This window comes from Carlito syrichta, unplaced genomic scaffold (genome assembly GCF_000164805.1).
Source record: "Carlito syrichta isolate Samal-C Ts95f unplaced genomic scaffold, Tarsius_syrichta-2.0.1 Scaffold305739, whole genome shotgun sequence".
NCBI lineage: Eukaryota > Metazoa > Chordata > Mammalia > Primates > Tarsiidae > Carlito > Carlito syrichta.
Window position 1 is genome coordinate 284,554 of NW_007249835.1, and position 21,945 is coordinate 306,498.

The following is a 21,945-nucleotide window of genomic DNA, read 5'->3' on the forward strand; positions in this document are numbered from 1 at the left end:
ACAGATTTGTATACAGGTAGCTTTGACACACCTCCCAGCACACAGCCTAGGGCAGAAACCAGAAACAGGTACCAGGTTGAGGAAGCCTGCCAAAGGGCACTCCCTGAGTCATCTTGGCTAAGAGCCACTGTGGAACAATCCTGAAGAGAACGTCTGCTCCCCAGAATCTGTGATCTGCCTTTTCAGAATACAGCATATTCATCATCTGTTACACGCAAAGGGCAAAGAGAATTGCCCCTTGGTTTCCTGCCCATGACAACTAGGATCAGTACCTACAATCAGTTACTAAGAATATTCATGTGATTGAATAAACCTCTTTACGGTCACACTGAAAGAAGAAGGACTTTCAGTTAATTTGCGCATTTTTAGATAAGCATAATTTGGGCCTAAATTATGATATAGCTTCATTTAACCCTTCAAAACAAGACCAGAAAAAGGAAACCCAACTACTGATACAGAAAAAGGAAAAAAAAAATCTTTGCCTATTCAAGGATGAAAGAAACCCTCTGACATACTGCCACCTAGCGGCCACTGTCTGACATTGACAGGCCTGAGACACCACCGCTGCCAGCCTTTGCAGACTTCAAACCCCAAGGTCTAAAAACAATAGAGATGAAGACATTTCACAATATATTTTTTTAATCTTCTCATGTGGTATTTTTCTTTTTGGACTACATTAACTTTTCATCTTCGCTGTCAGGGTACATTTGAACAGACAGGAAAACAACCAATATGATTTTTTAAAATCTCAACTTTTATTTAACTCATCGAAAAATGTTGAGATTACACAATTTCTCCTCCAGGAAACAAAGTACTCAAAAGATCAACGTGATTGTGTAACTGTGGTCTCTAGGATTGCCTCTCTTCAACTTCTCCTGAACTCAGCCTCCAAGAAGTGCAAATTCCCAGGAGCATGATGCGGAAACTTCGAGAGTGCAGACCTTGCCTCCTGTCTGTTGGGACCAAGCTCCCTTCAGTTAATTGTACATTTGTTCAAATGTTTAGATCTTTTGCCAAACACTGGGAGGAGGGATACATATCAAAGCTGGTTCAATCTTGATAAGCTGAGGCCGTACTGTATAGAATAAATACAATCTCATGGGTACTTTCAACTCCTTATGGAAATTCTGCTCCAGGTAACTTAAACATTTACAGCAAATATTCAGTTCCCCTTTGCAAACTCAGCTGAATAACTGCCCCAAACAAGACTTTGATAACATTCCAATTCAGGAATGAATGTTATTACATTGGTCTTAAGTTTGTTTGAGTGCACTGTTTTTTCATCTTACAAAATAATATAAACAGATTTAAGCTCCAACTAAGTACACACTCAGCTGCAAAGGCATCTCGAAAAGGTCAAGTTGCTGGAATTTGGGCTTATCAAACTGAAAATCCCCACCTGTGCACTGTGATGGGAATACGTGTGATCCATGTGTTACCTGTCAATCACAGCATAGGAGAGGGAATTTGTGCAACCAGATGCTTTGGAAATCACTGGCACCAGCTCATACTGGGGTCTCAGGTGGCAGCCTCCCTCGGCAATACCAGCAGCAGCTGCAGAGACATCTGGCTGGTTGAACAAGGATTTAACACCCCGTTTGCCAGATATAATACAGGTTTCATACACTTGTTAACATATGTAATGCATTCATTTTAACATCTTAATGATACCCTTCATGTAATTCTTCTCCAACCTAGTTACAAGAATAGTGCATTCATCAGCCAAGTTAACACATGAATGCCACACACAGGTTATTTCTGAAAATGAATAGCCAGTTTCCAATTCTCGCAGAGAAGTCCTGCAGACTTCCGCCTTGTGAACAGCTTGGAAATCCACCCCCTCCTCTCCAGCCCAGGGAACCACTACCTTCCTCATCATTTTTCACTGGGATTACAATAATGGCTTCCAACCACCTCTCCCTGTCTCCTGCCCTCCTCTCAGGGGGACCTACTGCTGCCAGGGTATGCATCCTCAATACAGGTAGGAGCATGTTGCTTCGCTTCTTAAAGCCCTCTGGGATTGCTCACAGACTTCAAAATGAGCTCCGTTCCTTACCAGGGCTTCTAAACCCCTGTATGGCTGGGCCTGTGTGATATTGTGACATGATAAAAAATATCGTGGGTGTTCCTCCCAGGTTTCTGGCATGGAGCTCCCAAAATGCTTGGAATTTTCTTATTGAGAGGCATGATAGAAGCATCCTTTCTTATTCATAATAAGCTCCTCCCAACTTTACCTTTACTAGGTGACTCTTGAAGAAAGGGGCTGGTTGCCACAGGAATCAATCACGTGACTGAAGGATCAGAACTTTCTGCAATCACCACCCTTCCCCTATCACCTCTATCTCCTGGGAGGGGAAGGGGTGGGAGACTTTAGTGATGACCAATGATTGAATCAACCATGTCTATGTAATGGAGCTTCCATAAAAACCCTAAACAATGAGATTCAGACAATGAACACATCAAGGCCACGGGAGGGCAATATGTCCTCAGAGCCACAGAAGCTCCAGGAACTTCCCCATCTCCACATCTTGCTCTATGCATCTCCTCCATGTGGCTGTTCCCAAGTTATATCCTTTATAATAAACTGGTAATAGCAAATAAAGTGCTTTCCTGAGTTCTGTGCACAATTAAAAAATGTTATCGAACTTGAGGAGGGGTGTCCTGGGAATTCCAGATTTGTAGCCAATTGGTCAGAAGTGCAGGTAACAATCCAAGACTTGCGGCCGGCATCCCAAGAGGGTCTTGTGGGACCGAGCCCTTAGGCTGCCGATTCTACCCTAACTGTGTAATTAGTGTCGTAGCTGAATCGCAGAACACCCAGTTAGTGTCCAAAGAATTGGAGAACTGCTTAATGTGAGCGAAAACCTCATACCTTGCTCTCAGAAGTGCTAGCAGAATGTAGAAAAACAGTTTTTCATTGAGCCTGGGTACCAATCCAGGCTTTCCTGCTATTTCTCCCCTGCACCCCCAGTCCCCAGCCCCTAAGGACACTCTGGCACACCACACTTCCTGCCACGTGAACACTGCAAGAACCTGGCCCTCTCCCTCTTCTGAACATGCTGCTCCCTCAGCATTTCACCGACATCTCACCTTTAACTGCAAAGCTTGTATCTCCAGGCATTCTTAGCTTACAAGGCACAGAAGGAGCAGCCACCAGGTGTTTTGCAGCAGTAAGGAGGGGGAAGGTGGGCTGGTTTCTTGCTTTTCCTGCCTCCCCTCAAGCTCACATGGACTTTCTCATCCCCAGGATCTGAGGGAACACTGCATATGCACCTGGATGGAGCTGGCGACCCCAGTTACTTACAAATAGTCAATGGTGACAGCTCACAAATACCCCAAAGCAAATGACTTTGAGAGTGGGATCCATGGGAGCTCTGTTGCATAAACACATGCTCTAAATTAAAGATCACAGAGGAACCTGTCCTTCTCAGCCTTGGTTCCTTAGAGCAGAGCCCTGCGAGGCACCAGGAGAGAAGAGGAGAGTACGGAACACAAGGTAGTGGGGAGGGCAGCTTGTCACCATCTTCGATGGGGGGGGGCAACATATGTTGGGAGGGTTCAGTGGTCCAGCAAGCAGACGAGAGGTGAGACAGGGCATAGATGCCACTAATCCTGAAGGTAGCTTCACATTTTGATCCTGATACTGGTTTTGTTTTCTATTCTTTTGTTTGAGTCGGGGTTTGTCTCTGTCGTCCAGGCTGGGGAGCAGTGGCACGATCGTGGCTCACCACAGCCTCAAAATTCTGGGCTCAGACGATTGTTCCTCCTCAGTTTCCCAAATAGTTGGGACTACAGGAACACACCACCACCCTGGCTAATTTTTGTTATGTTTTGTAGAGACAAGGTCTCACTACGTTTCCCAGGCTGATCTCAAACTCCCAGACTCAAGCGATTCTCTTGCTTCAGCCTCCCAAAGTGCTGAGACTACAGGCATGAGCCACTGCGTCCAGCCTGATGTTGTTTTTTAATGTAAAACTACTGCCTAAACAAATTCTTCCATAGCCAAAGTCTTCTTCAGCATGAATTCCACACACCCCAGCACCCCATTCTTAACCCTCCAAACTTCTCTACCTCCTACCTGAATCAGCTGCCACCACCCCATGCCCATCTATGAAAATCCTCAGAGAAGAGCTTTTCCAAGATGTGGGTTGGCTTCCTCCCCCACCTCAGAAACAGTCACTGGCAAATCATTTCTTCCAAAAGAAGTTTGCTGATTGGAAGAGACACATCTCTGCTAACAGCTCATGTACCCACCTTCTTCTTTTCATATAGCAGTGGAACTGTTCCTGGCAGTGTGATGGGTGTGCTGGGAATAGAAAATTAGTTTTGTTTTGTTTGAGTTGGAGTCTCACTCTGTCACCCAGACTGGAGTGCAGTGGCCGCTCTCAACCACCGCAGCCTCGACCTGCTGGGCTCCGGCGATCCTTCCGCCTCAGTCTTCCAAGTAGCCGAAACTACAGGCACGCGCTACCATACCCGGCTAATTTTTGATTTATTATAGATATGAGGTCTTACTGCCCAGGTGGGTCTGGAACCCGCGGGCTCAGACAATCCACTCACCTCAGTCTCCCAAAGGCGCGGGATTATAGGCTGAGCCACCGAGCCTGACTAGAAAATTCGTTTTTATTGTTTAACCTTCATGGTTTAAATGAGGAAGCTTCTGCCACAGTTAAAGGTCTCCTTGGGTTTTCATAAAGTAACCTTATGACAGCAAGATTAGTCTTTATAAAAAGCCCAATTTTAAAACATCTTACACTATGCTACCCATTTAAAAAGTTCCATCTAAGATTTCGGCGGAGTCATCACAGTGTGGCATTGTTGGCTAACTGTGCTATTTACCATGTCTCTGCTTTCCCTGCCACTTGCAAATAATGCCACCTTACACTGGCAGTGCTTTCTACACTGATGAGGCCTCATCTCCTCTGGAAAAGGCTTTTTCTCACAGGCTCTCCCTCAAGTATTTCTCACTGCTAAGAACGAGACTCAAAGGGAAATAGAGGTACAAGACCAGCCACTGTGGACAAATGAGGCCAGGAGGGGGAGGGTCCAGGATGCCAGTGAAAAAAGGCCCCATTCCCAAAGTCCCTAAGGGGTTCATGCTCCAAAGAGAGAAGAAGCCCGTTCTCAAAGGAGCAGGGAAACACCATGCTTGTGAGTGACCTGCCCTCTAAGTATCTTATGAGTTTATAACATGGCCAGCTCTGGCAATACTGAACAATCACAATTACCACCTCCATCACAATCACTACCACAACCATCACCACCTGAAGACAGCAAGAGCTGAGATGGGCATCAATCACTCAGTTATTCATTAAACTCATTCCTTCTTTTTTTTTCTGAGTCAGTATTTTTGTTGCCCAGGCTGGAGTTCAGTGGCATAATGGCTCACCACAACCTCAACCAACTGGGTTTCAGGCGATCCTTCTGTCTCAGCCTCCTGTGTAGCATGTGCCATCACACCCAGCTAATTTTTAAAAATCTTTTTGTAGAAATGAGGTCTTGCTATACTGCCCAGGCTGGTCTCAAAATTTTGAGTTCAAGCAATCTTCCTGCCTCGGCCTCCAAAAGTGCTGGGATTATAGGAGGGAGCCACCACGCCCAACCAAACTTGTTCTTTAAATAAGCTTAATGGACGGACCTCTTGTCCACTTCACATTACCCCTCCTCACTGGGGATGGTGAGGGGCTACCTTCCTCCCTTCCCCAATTATATGCCTGTCACTGAGGACAGAAACATAGAAAGGAAACATCACACAGTCTCTGTCCTTGGAAAGTTCATGTTCGAGAGAGGCAGCCCAACCCCAGGCCCATTTGCTTAGTGTTATAACAGGAAGCCCTGGGTGTATCAGGAGGAACTCGTAACCCCACAGGCAGGCAGACATCAGTGGGGGCCTCCCTCAGGAAGTAGTGCCTGAGTTGAATTTTGAAAGACAGAAAACCAACTACCCAAAGAAGGGCCTGGAATGGCATATAAAGAACTGTGCACTTATAATTCACTCAACCATCCACTCAACAAAGTTTATTCATGACTGCTTGGGTCAGGTATCCTGTGAGTTGCTAAAGGTACTATGTACCCAGCACAGGCATCCTCTTTGCCCTCGCTATGCTAACTGATCACAGCAGAGAGGTGGAGAGGTCAAAGGGTATAGAGGCAGGTTAGGGAAGTTCAGCACTCTAGTGTGGTGGGGTCATTGAGTCCATCTTAAAGTGGAGGTGATGGCATGGAGCATTTAAGGTAATGAGCCTGGAGAGGCAGGGGCTGGAACGAAGTCTTCCAGAATACAGAGGACTTCATGTTAAATGCTCGGCAGCTCAGATTTTATCCTGATTACTGCAGGGATCCACCGAAGGAATTTTAAGCAGGAAAGTAAGTGACATGTCCAAATGTGCACTTTAGACATCACACATCTATCACACATCACATAAATCACACATCCTCTGGAAAGGATGGACTGGAGGCAGCGCGACCTTGGGTGGGGTGGCCAGTTGCAAGGACCCAGGCAAAGCTGATGATGGCCTGTGTTAACGTGACCACTATAGGGAACAGAGGAGAGAGAAATATTAGGAGATTTTGTAAAGAGATAGAATTCACAGGATGGGGGTGAGATGAAGCATTGGTGTGTAAAAGTATAAGACTGTGTTCTGGCTTCTGGTTTGGGATGGTGAAAACGATGGTGTTGTTCACCATGAAAGACTAGATCAAATGAAAAGCAGCTACAGGTACAGAGGAGAATTCTGAGTTCACTGAAACTCTGATGAATATGTGCCTTAGGGTTTATGATTATACTTTTTATACTATTACCACCACCACCGCCACCACCACTCTCATGACTATCACCAACACCACCTAATGTTCTTGAAAAGCAAGATTTGAGAACTTGGGTTGCACCCTAGTGATGAGAAAGCTCAATGAGAATGGGTGCAGCTCTCCCAGACCTTGAATTTCAAAAAGCTCAAGCAAACGTATGCTGTCTTGTCATCTCAGATACAGACAGCTCTCTACAATTCCAAGACTCACCTTTTCCACATCATACAGGCTAGAACCTCCTTCTCATATATAGCCACTTCACTCACAAATGACTTTCCTGTTCACCAGTGATTCTCATCTCTTCTTAGGAAGCTTTGAAGAAGTCACAGTGTCCACCTCTGAACTAGCAAATTAGTGATGGATCTGGGAGACTTTTTTTTTTCAAACACGGGCCTTGACTGAGTCTTAAGCAGATTTGGAAACACTGCTCTAAGGTACACACTTCTCTCCAGTTACACAGGCTGCACCTCTCCTAGGATAAACCACTGCTGGTAGAATAATCCAGTCTGTCCGTTAATTTCATATCCTCTGAATGCTCTCTGACCAAGGACCCTCAGTTGTGTCTACTTCTGGAATCTTAGCCCAAGATTCTTGACCACATAATGAACACTCCTCTTTCAGGCAAGTCCTTCCTGCTTTGTTTCTTTAAAGATGTCAACCCAGAATATTTTTTCTTCTACTCTGGGGTACTTGTAGCACAAAGATAAGCCCATCCCTGAAAATGTCACTCATTATCTCCCTCTCGCAAACCCTCCTATCTCTTACTTTCCTCCCTGGGTCTTCCCTAATGTTGTACACAGCCAGGGGATGATTCTTAGGCAAAAGGCAGTAGATGGTCTTGGTTTTGTAGGAAACTCTGTGGGTGTTACTTCAGCTTTCCCATAAAGACAGTTTTTATAAATGCTAAATATGATTGGGGTTGGATTGCAGTTTCCAAAACTGTTATGGCAAACAGAGATGAAATCCTATTGGAAAACCACTACATGACTAACATCTTGATTTGGGAACATCAGTGCCCCAAAACCCAAGTTTCCTTGTGGGTTTATGAGAAACTTTCTTGGGACACATAATTTTGTATACAAAGGCAAAGAGACAATGAATGGGACTTAATTCTTTCCCCCTAACTTTTCGTAACTAAAAAGCAGGTGAGAAATAATGACATAAAACAACTTCAATGATTACAATTGTACAAGCAGTTACGATATATTTAAATTTTAACTGATTTCTTATTTGCTTCAGTTTAAAAATGGGAAGGCTTCTTATAATAATGGAAATTGGTATTCTAACGGATCAACTTTACATGTGGAGAAAACACAATCACTTAATCTGATGAACTTTCTGATTTTAAGTTAATGTTCTTTCTGTATGAAACTTAGCAAAAACTGTGCAAGTGACAATCAAGGTTTATTCAACAATCGCAGATGCCTATCTTTAAACAGATCTTTGAAACTTCCTCAAAAAGATGAATGTTGTTCAATCTACTTGTAAAGTTCTTACTCTTTTGCAATCTAAATAATCCTAAAGTCTTTTAACCTTTTAAACACAATCTTGACCATTACATTTTTTAGAGACTTGTGCATTCTTTAGAGTTCACTCTTACTTATACAGTGAGTTCACTTGTCTACCTAAATAGTATTTAGTGAATGTCAAAGTCTGCTTATTATCCTTTAGTATTTGTCCACTACTTTTCTCCTGTTAGTTACAGGCAACCAAACCCTTCCTCAAGCTTTGTGGCCAGATGGCCACTCAGCTGGAGATTATATTATCTAGCACCCCTTGCCGCAAGATGTGGTTTTACGAATAACTTCCAGACACTATGATGCTACTAGAAATGATGTCTCTATTCCCAGGTATTACCTTCAATTTGAATCTACCCTTCCCCTGTCAGAAGTGATAAGAAATGGAGAAGCCAACTGGGCCGCAGAGTTGGAATGTTCATGTTGCGAATGGAGGTGTGTCCCTAGTAGCTCTGAGCAGTTTACCTCTAGATTATCATATGATAAAGAGAAACCTTCTTTGTGAGTCTCTTTGTTAACCACCTCAAACTACAGCAAATAATAGTGACTATTTCACTGAGAATCAAAACATTGCAAATCTTTGGTACACTATTCTTAATATCAGGGGATAGTGTGCAATGACATTATGAATACTGCGAGAGATGATGCTACATATGTACTAACCCCCAGAGAATAAAAAAAAGATTCCAGGTGAGAATGAATTGATTAATAATTAGGACTCTTTAGTCTTACTCCCCATTTTCCAAAAGGTCTTTAGAGGCTTCAAGTCTTACATTCCAGGAAATCCTTGGTCAATAATATGTCAACAAGAAAACATTGGAAGTCGTTGCAGTGTCATCATCAGCTTTTCACATTCTGGAGTGATATTAGAGAGTTTTATAAAATTGAACTTATATAAGGAGCCAGATTCGTGTTTTTAGTTCACATTATAAGCCTACCGCTACATAACAGACAGACAGGCTACAGAGAAGCAATAGAACCAAGTTGCCGGCTGGTCTCGAACCCATGGGCTCAGGCAATCCATCTGTCCCGGCCTCCTAAAGTGCTGGGATTCCTGAGGGAATGTGACTAAATTGAGATAATATCTAATAAAAATTAACCTGTTTTATTAGTGCACTGAAGCATCATTGCCTTAGGCTATAAATATTCATGGTTATCAACTGTAATACTGGTAAGACATCAGATAAATGAGAACCAGGCTTATAGCATTCAAAATGGCTTGATGAGTTGGTTGATATCCCATTTTTATTCAAAAATATTAGTTCGCAGAGTTCAATAAGTCATCGATCACTTAATTACTCTTTTATTCATTCATTCCTGAGACTAAATTAAATACGATATATTCAAATGTGTGCAAAATGGCTGTAGTCCTTGTCCTAATGGAGTTTGTAGCTTCATGCCAGGATCTTTAACTATTTCTGACTGTGCAGCTCTATCAGGGAAAAATTTGTAATGCTCTCAAATGCACAAATGTATTTCTTTAAATATTAAATAAAATCACTCATATATTATATACATTACAAAAATATTCCTTTTAAAACTAATATTGAAAAATAAATAGACAGATAAAGCCTCATGTTTCTGTCTCACATCCTAAGGGGTCATCCTGTATGCACTGAACATCCCATTTTGGAGAACAACGTGATTTGTGCAGCTTGTATACTGACCTCTCTTGCAGTGCCTTCTTTCAAACACCTTTGCAAGTAAATTTCAGGAAGTTTTTCACAAAATAATTAGGTATCTAATGTGAAATCAACAACCTCACACGCTAAAGTCAAGTGAAGGCACAGTCTGGATACTCAGGATGTATATATAGTTAGTGCATAAATAGATGGCTTTTCACTGAGACTGGCCATCAGGTCTGAGGGCAAATAGTCCTCCCTGCCATGCAGGGTAGTCATCATTAGAGCCTGAGCTCACTACTTCCTCCCTACCCCACCCCCAACTGGCAGAGGCCAGGAGGTTACAAAAACTAGAAACAAGAATCGCTTTATAAATCAGACACCATATTTGTACTAGTGTTTTCTTTATTGTCATAGACTGTTATGATAGACTTTATAAACTGTGGTTGGTAGGGTTGGATCACTGAGAGGCTTTCAGAGTTCTGTGCTAAAGGGAGTAAAAAAGGCCAAGAAAACCCAGCCACAAACAAAAAAGGGGAAAAAAACAGCATTACATGTCTGACCAAAAACAGGCTGGGTAAACACCACTTTTTGCACACATATAATGTGATATTGTGCTTGTGACTGGTATCTGTTACCACTGCATGGGTTGATCTCTCAATAACGATTGCAGCCACACATGTAATTTTGTTTTACGGGTTCACTCAATATCTGTATTAGAACTAAAACTGAGATACAAACCTACTTATGAATGCCCAATGCACCCATCCTATTTTCAGCATTGGCAAGAGAAATGAGAAATCTGATTATTTTGGCAAGATGTGCAGAATGTCACATTAACCAATAATCATCATCAAAGGATAACACATTTGGTAAATCACTATTTGACTAGGGTAAGAGAAGAGTAAATCCTTGGGTATAGGGAAAGATATGGCAAAGAGCCTAGCACAGTGTGTGTACTTAATGGACACTGGTTGACTCTAATGATAAGGTATGGATAGGCTTGTCTCCTTCCTGAAGATCTTGTCTAGGGGGAAGAAATGGCATCTTCTACCTCCAAACACACATAACAGCCCCTTATTCTTCAAAAACATTTACTTGTGTATCACCCATGCAAAAAGGCGAAGTTCTTATAGCACAACAAAAACAAATGTGAAATTAATGAAATAAAGTTCTACTCATCCTGTAAGTCATAACAATCTATTAGTATAATTAAGACTTTGTGCCTTCAATAATAGCAGTTAATTATTCTTGCCTTTCCATAATCTTTCTTTTTCTGGTTTGCTGGGTACTGAATCTCTCATTGTTTCTGTTACTCATTTGGAATGAGGCATCATGTCTCCAAAGGCTCCTAAAATAGTGAAAATTGCCATTATTGCTGAACACCTTTAAGTACAAACTGGATTTTCATTCTTTCTAAGCAGTCACTTAGACATCTTAAAGGAAATGAGACAATGAACAGGTAATTTCTTTTCTTTTCTTTTTTTTTGAGTTAGAGTCTCACTCTGTCGCCCAGACTGGAGTGCAGTGGCTGCTCCCGGCCACCGCAGCCTCGACCTGCTGGGCTCTGGCGATCCTTCCATCTCAGCCTTCCAAGTAGCTGGAACTACAGGCGCGCGCTACCACGCCCGGCTAATTTTTTCATTTATTGTAGAGATGAGATCTCACCAAGTTGCCCAGGCAGGTCTTGAACCCGCGGGCTCAGGCAATTCACTCACCTCAGCCTCCCAAAGTGTGGGATTACAAGCTGAGCCACCGAGCCCGGCTAAGGAACAGGTAATTTCTGATGGAGCAGAAGGTGGCAGAAAGGTTCACTGAAGCAACACCAATTCTTGACCACCAGCGAGCAAAAATTGGCCACCAAGTACCCTCTCCCTTAGGACATGAGGAAAGGCTAGGACTTTTTAAAAGCAAATCATCCCTATGCCATTTTTAATAATTCAAACTATGTTCATTTAAAGTAATTGTATATTATATTAAATTATATACACACTTACATTCTCACAGAGTTACACAACTTCTACTCAAAGCTGTTTGCTGTCTTTCATGGATATGTCTGCTATCCTTTACCCAAGTTACACTGTAAAATTTATGATGACTTTACATAGTTATATGCTTATATCTTCCAATCCTATTTTAAATGCCTCTGTAGACATTTCTAGTTTTATTCCTATAAACTTTGTACATTTTTTGTTAAGTTTAATTTTAGGGTATTTAAAAAAAATTAGAAATAATTTTGTTCATGTTTTCCAATTATTGTTTGAAATGCAGACAGCTAGTGATAACTGTTTATTAATTTTTACTAACTTATTTTGCTTATAGCTTTGGGTTTCTTTTGATTTTCTTACGGATATAATCAAATCACGTGCAAATTTTGTCTTCTTTTCTCTCCATTTGTTTTCTTCTTTCTTTCTTTTGCACAATTATATTAGCTGGCACCTTCAGAACAATGTGAAATAGAGTGAGAACAGTGGACATCTTTGTTGTGTTCCTTACTTTAAGAAAAATGCTGCTGTTTTTCATCATCAGTTAATTTTTAGTTTGAGATAGTTGTAATAACATCAATAATTCATATGGTTCTATTTTCCCATCTAAGTACTAATCAAGCCCAACCCTGCTTAGCTTCTGAGATCATGTGTATTCAGGGTGATATTACCATAGACATATGGTTCTATTTTCTAACGAATTTTAAACAGAAATAGAAGCAAACATTTTGACACTTTTCAGAATCTGTGAGATAATAATATGCTTTTATCCTTTGACCTTTGGGATTGAACCATTCTTGCATTCTCATAAATCAATGTTAACAGTATAAGTTCTAATCATTATATATTTTCAAAAATCATCTTGGCTGATCTCATATACTTATTGCTTAAGAAACTCAAAGGGTCATTGTTAAGAACCAGAACACCACTGAAATTAAAAGTTTGTCTCTTCATTTTAAGAAGAAGGGCCAATCTAAACAGAAAATTAGGACAAAATCATTTGCCTAGCCAGAATTACCTTAATAAGAGATTCAGTTTTGAACTAATAGATTACCCTTAGTACATGTAAATAGCTATTTAAGAGATACGCTTCATAAATGAGGTAAAAAGTAGACTAAGGAAATGAAATGTAAAACAGAACAAGGAAAATGAACACATTAGCGGTTACTTTAGCTCAGAAATTATAATGTAAGATTTAAAAGATTACTGAATTTAAAAACACATTTTAAAATACACATCTACAGCATAAAGCTAAGCACCTACATACTAATTATAACGAAGAAGTAATTTTCATAAGCAGTATGCTTTCTTATGGATAAAAGAGTAATATGCCCTTCAGTGGTCTTATGATAGACATTTCTTTATATTAGTATTTCTGAAATTAAGATGCAACTAGAATCATGATGGTCATTTCTAGCTTTTAGTCAACATTTTTTTCTTTCTTAGTGATGCATGAAATAATAAAGTTAGCTGAAAATTGGTGGTGTCTTAAATTTGATAAAATGTAGCAAATCTCAACTTTAAGGATATTATAGACATTTACCTTTATTACTTGGTTTTGCAAAATAGCTCCAACTCCTTACCCCTACCTCCCACACATATTCTCTTTTTTAAAAAAAATGCTATTACCATATGCAAATTTTTTCAACATAAACAAAGTTGAAATTACATTTAGATTTAAGGGCTTTGAGAACTTCAGGATTTACTCTGTAATGACCCGATATTGCAGGAAGTTGCAAAATCGAGGTCGGATGTATAGGCAGATGCAGGCAGGTGAGCAATGCACACAGGTGTTTTGCACTACAGTCACTGTTTGGGTTCTACCCAGTTTTTAGTAGAGTCAGTATGTAAAATAATTGCAAGGCTGCAGAATTGTCAGGTAACTTTGTTCAGGAAAGTAGAACAGGTAGTTATTATAATGTTTCTCAATTGGAGCTGTCAGTGTAAGAGAAGTCACTGGTCTTCTCTGTCCCTTGTTCCTTCCTTGTCACCCAGCTCTTCCAGAAGACAAGAACACAGACACAGAATGTCCATTTCACCCACCATATCATTTCCTCCTCTGCTTACTTACCTCCTCACCACAGACAACAACAAAGGACCAGTTACAATTGCTTGTCAGCAGAGCCCTGCATCTGCACATGTGGAATAGGGGAGTCTACCATTACAAAACCAGATGTAAAGGAAATAACTACCAGAAAGTCCTGTGAACTGAAGGGATGGTTTCTAGGTCAGGGATCTCAAACTAGCAAACTGACCCATGAACTAACCACAAGCCACCTTTGTCTTTCTTCCAAGTGTGAATATAAACCCCTCCTCTTAAGAAAAAACAAAGAAAAGAAAAGAATATTTTCATGAACATCTCTGGTCACCATAATCAGCCACTACCAACTTCCAAAGAATTCTGCTAATCTCTTAAAACATTCTCTTTAGCTCTTTAATAATGATTAAAATAAAAACAACAGAATCAACAGCACTTAGCCAGTTTTAATTTTCAGTATTGGTAGAGTCAGCAAGGACCCTTGACTTATCAACCTCAGTGTGGACTTACCTTTCGCACAGCTCCTTGAAAGGCCTGTTTAATTTTCTTACATGAATCAGGTATTAATTTTGTGTCTTGACTCTCCAGAGTTGTGTCTTGCAAATCTGCATCTTCATGGAGTCTCAAAATTCTGTAAATGCAGTGAGTGCCATCTTCTGATATTCTATTAGGATCCATCTGAGAGGGAAAAAAGTAAGGATATTAGAATGGTTGTTCATTAATCACTTTTCTATTTGGTAAAGTATGACTGAAGAAGAGAAATTTCATTCTTGCAGGACTCTTTATGTCCCTAATGATTAATATTTAATACAATTCTCTTTAAGCTGGTGAAAACATTGTCTTCTAATTCATTTGATGGAGCAGCTGACTATCACCCACAGTACAAGGCACAGTTACTTCCGTGGTGGCTTTTTGTTCTTTTGTTGCTGACTTTTTGTTTATTTGTTTGTTTTGTTTTTCATTGGTTTGTTTTGAGATAAGGTCTCACTCTGTTGCCCAGGCTGGAACACTGTGGCACAATCACGGTTTACCGCAGCCTCGACCTCCTGGGCTTGGGTGATCCTCTTGCCTCAGCCTCTCAGGTTGCTGGGACCACAGGCACATGCCACTATGCCTGGCTAATTTTTTTATTTTTCACAAAGACGAGGTCTTGCTATGTTGCCTAGGTTGGTCTTGAACACATAATAAGCTCAAGCAATCCTCCCACCTTGGAGGGATTACTGGCGTGAGCCACCACACCCAGCTTTGTGGTGGCTTTTAAAGAACAACAGAAGCATACACATGTGATTCATGGGGGAAATTCTCAAAATTATCTGACAACATGAAAGTCCTCATAGAGGGTGGGAGCATCAAGAAATCATATGTGGCATTGCAGGTAGAGAAAGCTTTTTGTCTTTAATTTATACACAATATGCTAGCAGGAATCATGAAGTCCACTTGAATATTCAAAGCACCAAACCTACACAAATCAGGCAAATTAGCATCACCTTTAACCACCACGTTTACCTGGCTTTTCCCCTTAATCAATGTGTATTTTAATCAGCTGAAGAAAGAGAAATTGGTTTCCTAGCTCCAAACAAAACTTAAAGCCAGAAGCATTATTTCTCTTTTTGTTGACCCTCTCATCAGTGTTTCCCAATTGGAGTGGTGCACCTGTCAGGGAGTGTCTGGGAATGTATGAGGGCGATATTTGGTGTCACACTGGGGTGGAGAGGCTGCATGAGCAGGTCACATAGACATGTGCCGGGGTGATACTGAGATGCTTGTCATGTAAGGAATTATCCTACCCAAAACAGACCCCCTTTAAGTAAGTAGCTAATCTGGTTAGAACAGGTTTGGACTGTCTGCCTGTTCTTTCCAGGTCTCTGACAAGCCTCTGTAGTGGCTTCAATGGCCCAAATAAAGGATAGCACTGATAACTATTAATTGTTTTAATAATAATAGTTTAACTTGTCCTTTTTCAAATATTCAAGGTACTTCATGTGCATTTGCTTATTAGGCACAAACTCAATGAAAAAAATGAAAGCTACATAAGTTTATAATAACTCAAGTGCAGCTCAAATTAATACCAAGTCTTTCTTTCCCTGGTTTAATTATCTTCTAGAAAGTAATCAGGAAGATATACCGGTTTGCTAACCAACCATCAGAAATAAACTAGAGAGACACCTATCTATATCTGAAATTCTCAAAATGAATGATAGCATTTAAGCAAATGTGCACCCAGTAATAATAAAATTGTATTATTCCAGTCTTGTGAATAAAAGGATTATCTACGATTATCATGGGAGAGGCACCACAATGAAGTAAAACAGTTTGCAATCCATATTTATTTTTCATATTTTCTTTAGAATAATTAGTACAAATCAGAATATGTGAGTTTTTCTGAAAGGAAAGCTTTAAATCACATACTTTTTTGCTTTTAAGTCTCATTCATGCGAATAAGTATCCCACAAGACCAGAAAAGGCTGAGCAACTGATACAAAGGGTCACTGGGTTCAGACCTCAGGAAGGATCATGCAAAGGCCTCAGTTGGCTCACCACTAGAAAACTGCTGAGCTAAAGGAAGACTGTGGCCCTGGGGGGAAATGCCAGGGGACCCTAGAACTGGTTAAACTCCAGCCCTGCTGACAAGCTAAGAGCTGTCTAACAGAAGCAGCAGTCCCCTATATTCAGGCGACAGTCTCATCAGCTGCATCATGGGCTCCCTGGGAGCTTGTTAGAAATGTCAAATCTCGCCAGGCGTGATGGCTCAGGCCTGTAATCCCAGCACTTTGAGAGGCTGAGGTGAGAGGGTTGCCGGAGCTCAGCCTGGGCAACTTGGTGAGACCTCGTCTCTACAATAAATAAAAAAATAAGCTGGCTGTAGTAATGCACGCCTATAGTTCCAGTTACTCGGAAAGCTGAGGCGGATCGTCTGAGCCTAGCAAGTCCAGGTTACGGTGGCTGTGAGTGCTACACTTCACTCCAGGCTGGGCAACAGAGTAAGACTCCAACTTAAAAAAAAAAAAAGAAATGTCAAATCTCAAGCTCTGCCCTGGCACACTGCCTGAGAATCTGAATTTTAGCAAGATCCCAGGTGATATGTATACAAATGAAAGTTGAGAAGTAATGCTTTAAAACATCAAATATACAAATACAGATTTTCTGCTATTAAAATTACTCCAAATTTCCTTGGACAAGAGCTTAAAACTTTTTTTGCAGGTAACATCAATTTACATAAAAATACTGCAAGTTAAAAATGGATACCTCCTAAAACTTGTTTTAATAAACAGTAAAATAATGTGGGGGAGGGGGAATGGCTAATGATTCTATGCAAATAGGCACAGTGCAAAGACTTTGTCCCCTTCTCTTAAAAAATGCCCGTGTTGGTCAGGCCCAGTGGCTCAGCCTATAATCCCAGCACTTTGGGAGGCCGAGGCGAGTGGGTTGCCTGAGCCTGAGGGTTTGAGACCAGCCCGGGCAACTTGGTGAGACCTCGTCTCTACAATGAAATAAAAAATAGCCTGTTGTGATAGCACACATCTGTAGTTCCGGCTATTCAGAAGGCTGAGGCAGAAGAATTACTGGAGCCCAGAAGGTTAATGCTGGGGTGGCCGTGAGCGTGCATGCCACTGCACCCCAGCCTGAGTGAAGGAGTGAGACTCCACCTCAAAAAAAAAAATGCTCATGTCTATTATAGATCCCTTTCCCACCTCCACCCATCTCCCTCCAGCCAATTTCTTAAATGTCCCCAAAGGTAGGGTGCAATTGCTGAATCTCTCTCCTAGTGCTTGGAATATGCAATTGAGAACCACTGTTTCGGAAGGCAACATGAGAGCTCAAATATGGATAAAAACCTCATCGAGTAACTGTTTTTCCTAAAAGAAATCAGGAATGCATTTCATAATTGGTTTTACAATACTCTTTTTTTTTTTAACTTAAGGATCACACATTAGAAATTTATTTTTAACCTACAAACAAATGTATTTCTCATTCCAGTGTCTTTGCAGCTCTCTTTTTCTGAAAATGGAGTCTAGGAGAAAAGGGAGGAAAAGAGGTTTGGGTACAAGGCCAACCATATCCACTGGTAATGAGGGCCCCCACTGATGTGGCCTCTACACAGAAGGAACTGCAGAGCAGGGAGCCAGGCTGGTGCTGGATACTCAACATATGTTCATCGAGTAACTGAATAAATGGATCTCCTACCCAACAACAACCCCTTTCTCAGAACACAACAGTCTGGTTGGAGGATTTGCATGACTGAAAAATTATACTATTTTAGCTACTAATTAGGTCATTTACATATTAAAATTAGAAATGGACATATTTGTAGTGTTGCAAATCATTTGAAAAGCCTTTTCAGTAAGTTCAACATGCCAGGCACTGAGCTAGATGCAACAAATAAAGTAGTGAGCAAAGCAGACAGTCCCTGTCTTCATGGGCTGCATGGCTTAATTCAACTATAGAACTCAGAACTTCAACAGAAAAATCACAGTAAACTGAGTTACTAGTGAATTTATTGCAACCATACGTGTCTGAAAACATTAAATAAATCTTGACTACCTGACTTTAAATGAACTCTTCAAATGCATTTTTCAGATGACGTAATGCCTACAAAACAAACTTCTTTTTTCTTAGACTCAATTGATACTTAATGATTTGTAGAGTTAAAGGAGGCAGGATGCTTGACATCTGTGCTACTTCATTATCTGTTTTCTCAAACAGGCAGCCTGCATACTTCAAATCAGATTTTCAGTGGTAAGTGCTATCCTCGCTTACAGTCAGGAAGATTGGTTTGTGCATATTGGAGGACTGAGGAAAGAAGTTAAAAGGGCAAAAGATTTCGAGTTTTCTGAAAAGCCTATCTGACAGCTAAAGTCTAAGATTTGAATGTGGTTAGATGGATGTTACACACACACACACACAAATTTTACAAGCATCTTTTTGAAAGTATTTTTTTTTCTTTGTAAACCAAAGTATGAATACTATGTGGTAAATATACAGCACAAGCCACACGCTGCTTTCTCTTTGGCAGGGTGGTGAGGGGAAAACCAATCTACATTGGATCTGGTGTATATATATATATATATATATTTAAATCTAGGCACAGGCAATATGCAAACATTAGGAGGTTGATTCATTTTTATCATTCAAACACAAGTTAAGAAGGGAAAATTTTTTGTAAATGGTCACAGTAATTTTTATACTATCCTGGGCATTTTTCTAAATGCTTTCAAAGCTGAATTAATCTGCTTGTTTCTTGAAGTTTTCCACACCTTCCTTTCTCCACTTATAAACAAAATAATACAATTAACTAGTTGTATCACTTTTTGAACTATAAACTGCAAACATATTACCTGATACTAGATTACTTCATTCTCATTGAAATGTGTTCAGAAACCCCAAGCAGTTGATCCACAACTTTAATGGAAATTTTTTTAAAAATTACTATTTCTTATTTGGTCCTAAGTTCTAATCCGAAGGAGCCGACGTAAGTGAAAATGTTAACTCAGTGGCAAGTCTCATTGAGTCTATTCTCTTAGCTAGACCCTTGAAAGAAGGGTTCCAGCACATGTAAAAGTGGAAAGAGCTGCAGAGTGAACCCCCATGCACCCAGCAGCCAGCTTCTACTGCATCATCTATAAGAAACCACTGCCACACCTCCACCCTCCCCACTGACTGATTATTTTGAAACAAATTCCAGACATCATAGCATTTTATTTGTAATTATTTTAGAATGTATCTCAAAATGATTCTGACTGCTTTAGTTATCAAATGTAGACACAAGATCCAGTAAAACACAACCAGATCTAGTGGTGTATTCATGGGAGCACACTGCTCCTAATATTATTTACTGAAAGAGATGAGCTTTTCAAAACACAGTACAAAATTAGGTTCAGAGTAATGTCTAAAACATTCTTTTAGATAAGTCTTAGAGAAACCCACTTCTCGTGGTCTTTAGGAAAACTCTACCCAGAAGTCTGATGGCATTAAATTCATCAGATGAAAACTTTCTAGCTAGGCTTTCTAACTCACATGTTCAACATTGGAAAAAGGTTTTGGTGTTTCGCTTGGTATCCTTTTGACATCAAGATCGCTAAATGATGACAGTTGATCATCAGAATGCCAGACCCCTCAGCCCACCTGATGAGAATTCCTGAACCACCACGCCAAGAGCCCAACAGGTCTCTCCTATATGACCACCCCATTGATGTCCATTGCTCCTGCCAAGTTGGCTGCTCATGGTTCCTAGAACCCCTTCCTTCCCTTCTGCTCTTTCTACACACTTCACTATTACTGCAATGAAAATGACACATTTCTAACATGTTAGAAAAGAGAAAAAGTGTAGCTCACTTGCATCTTTGGTCCCTTTTCTGAATACTGCACTTTTGTTTGACCAAGAATAACAGGTTTGCTTTTCCCCTCTTTGGAGGCCTCTCTTTTCCTGGCCCCATGTACACAGTGTGTGTTGAGTACATGATTCATAACTCATATTCCATAACATCGAATGGTACCATGCACTATGCAGGCACTCCATGCACAAGCATTAAACAGGGGTTAACAAAATACTAGATGGGAAAATGAATCAACCCTTCATTTTTTACTACAACACACTCCAATGAAAGAAAAATGTTTAGTCACATTCATAAAGACTTGTGTAATCTATGTTGTAAGTAAACCACTCAAAAGTTATCTTTAGGAAAGAAGTTATCTCAACGGGGAAAGATTGTTTTTTAAAATGCAAACTTTCTGAAATATTGCTTATAGATCTTCTACTTTTGTTTTAGTAGATCATCATACTAGTCCTAGAAAATACAAACCATACTTAGCAAAAAGGCTATGATTAAAAGTCATGGCGTCCAAGATGCTGGCACATGTCAAAAACCCATACAATCCACGCAGTGCCGTGTTTTGAGACATCCAGTATGGTTTAGTCGTCACCTTTGAATCTGAAAACGAATGAAGTCCAAACCCAACTTTCTTTTCCCATAAAAAAAAAGTGCATAGTCAGCCCCCCACTTCCTCTGAGAAGGAGTTCACAGCACCAGACAAGAATACTTGAATGAATCCAACCAACTGCACTGCAATTTCCAAGAAAACACAAGAGCACAAACCACCAGAAAGCATACTATTACACATTACCCCTTCCTTCCTACTATCTCCCTGCAGTTCCGCGCCGTGGCGCAAAACCTTTGGGGCTTTTTCTTCGCGACGTTGCAGCGAGGCTGTGGCACCGCGCACACCTGGCTTCCGCCCTCCACCCACCTCCCCGGGAGGCACGTGGGGCCGGCTGTCCTTCCTCTGCCCGCGCGGGGAGCCCCACAGGACAGCGCAGCAGCAGCAGGGCTCTGTCCCAAGCCCCGGCCTCTGGCCGCGCTCGGTCATTCTGCCCATCCGACGACCAGGGCACTGGCCCCGCGACCTTCAGCTCTTCGCACCCCTCCGGCACGGTGGCCCCGAGCACACCTGCAGAGCAGCCAGGGCGGGAACCGAAATCCGCCCGACGGCGGGCTGGAGGGCCAGGGTCGATGCCCGCGAGAAGGCGCTCAGGGTTTGTCCTCGGTGGGCCTAAGTTGGTTTTTAACTTCAAGTGAGAAATGAAGGGGAGTGTGTGTGTGTGTGTGTGTGTGTGTGTGTGTGTGTGTGTGTGTGTGTGTGTGTGAGTGGGGGTGCAATCCCTTCTGAAGAGGTGAGTGGCCACTGCCGTTTCGGGACACCGGGAGATGAGACTGAACCCCAGCCTCTGCCTGGGAGGCGAGGCGGGCAGGGGTACGTGCGCGGAGAGGCGAGCGCGCCCGGCAGCCCCGCGCCCGACTGTCCCCAGCCAGACGCTCCCCCTCTTAGAGTCAGTTTCCCCTCTTGAACTCACCCTCCTGAACTTGCAACATCTAGGGGGCCGAGCTCGGAGTCCAGGCTCAGTTTCCTACCAGTGAGGAAGGAGAGCCTGACCGCGCCCCCGGGGAGGTGGCCACTCACCTGCGCTCTGAAGTAGAGGA

The 21,945-nt window shown here is 41.5% G+C and overlaps 1 protein-coding gene across 1 annotated transcript in view; it reads right to left on the minus strand.

The window, feature by feature from the left end:
• Nucleotides 1–21,939, minus strand: part of TNFSF11 (TNF superfamily member 11) — a 35,269-nt gene extending 13,330 nt beyond the window's left edge. The window contains exons 1-2 of the mRNA XM_008062530.1: nt 21,926–21,939; nt 14,480–14,647 (exon numbers count right to left, since the gene is read on the minus strand). Of these exons, the coding sequence (XP_008060721.1) occupies nt 14,480–14,647 (168 nt within the window). The 5' untranslated portion in view covers nt 21,926–21,939. The remainder of the gene's footprint in view (nt 1–14,479; nt 14,648–21,925) is intronic.
• Between the last annotated feature and the right edge of the window lie 6 nt (nt 21,940–21,945).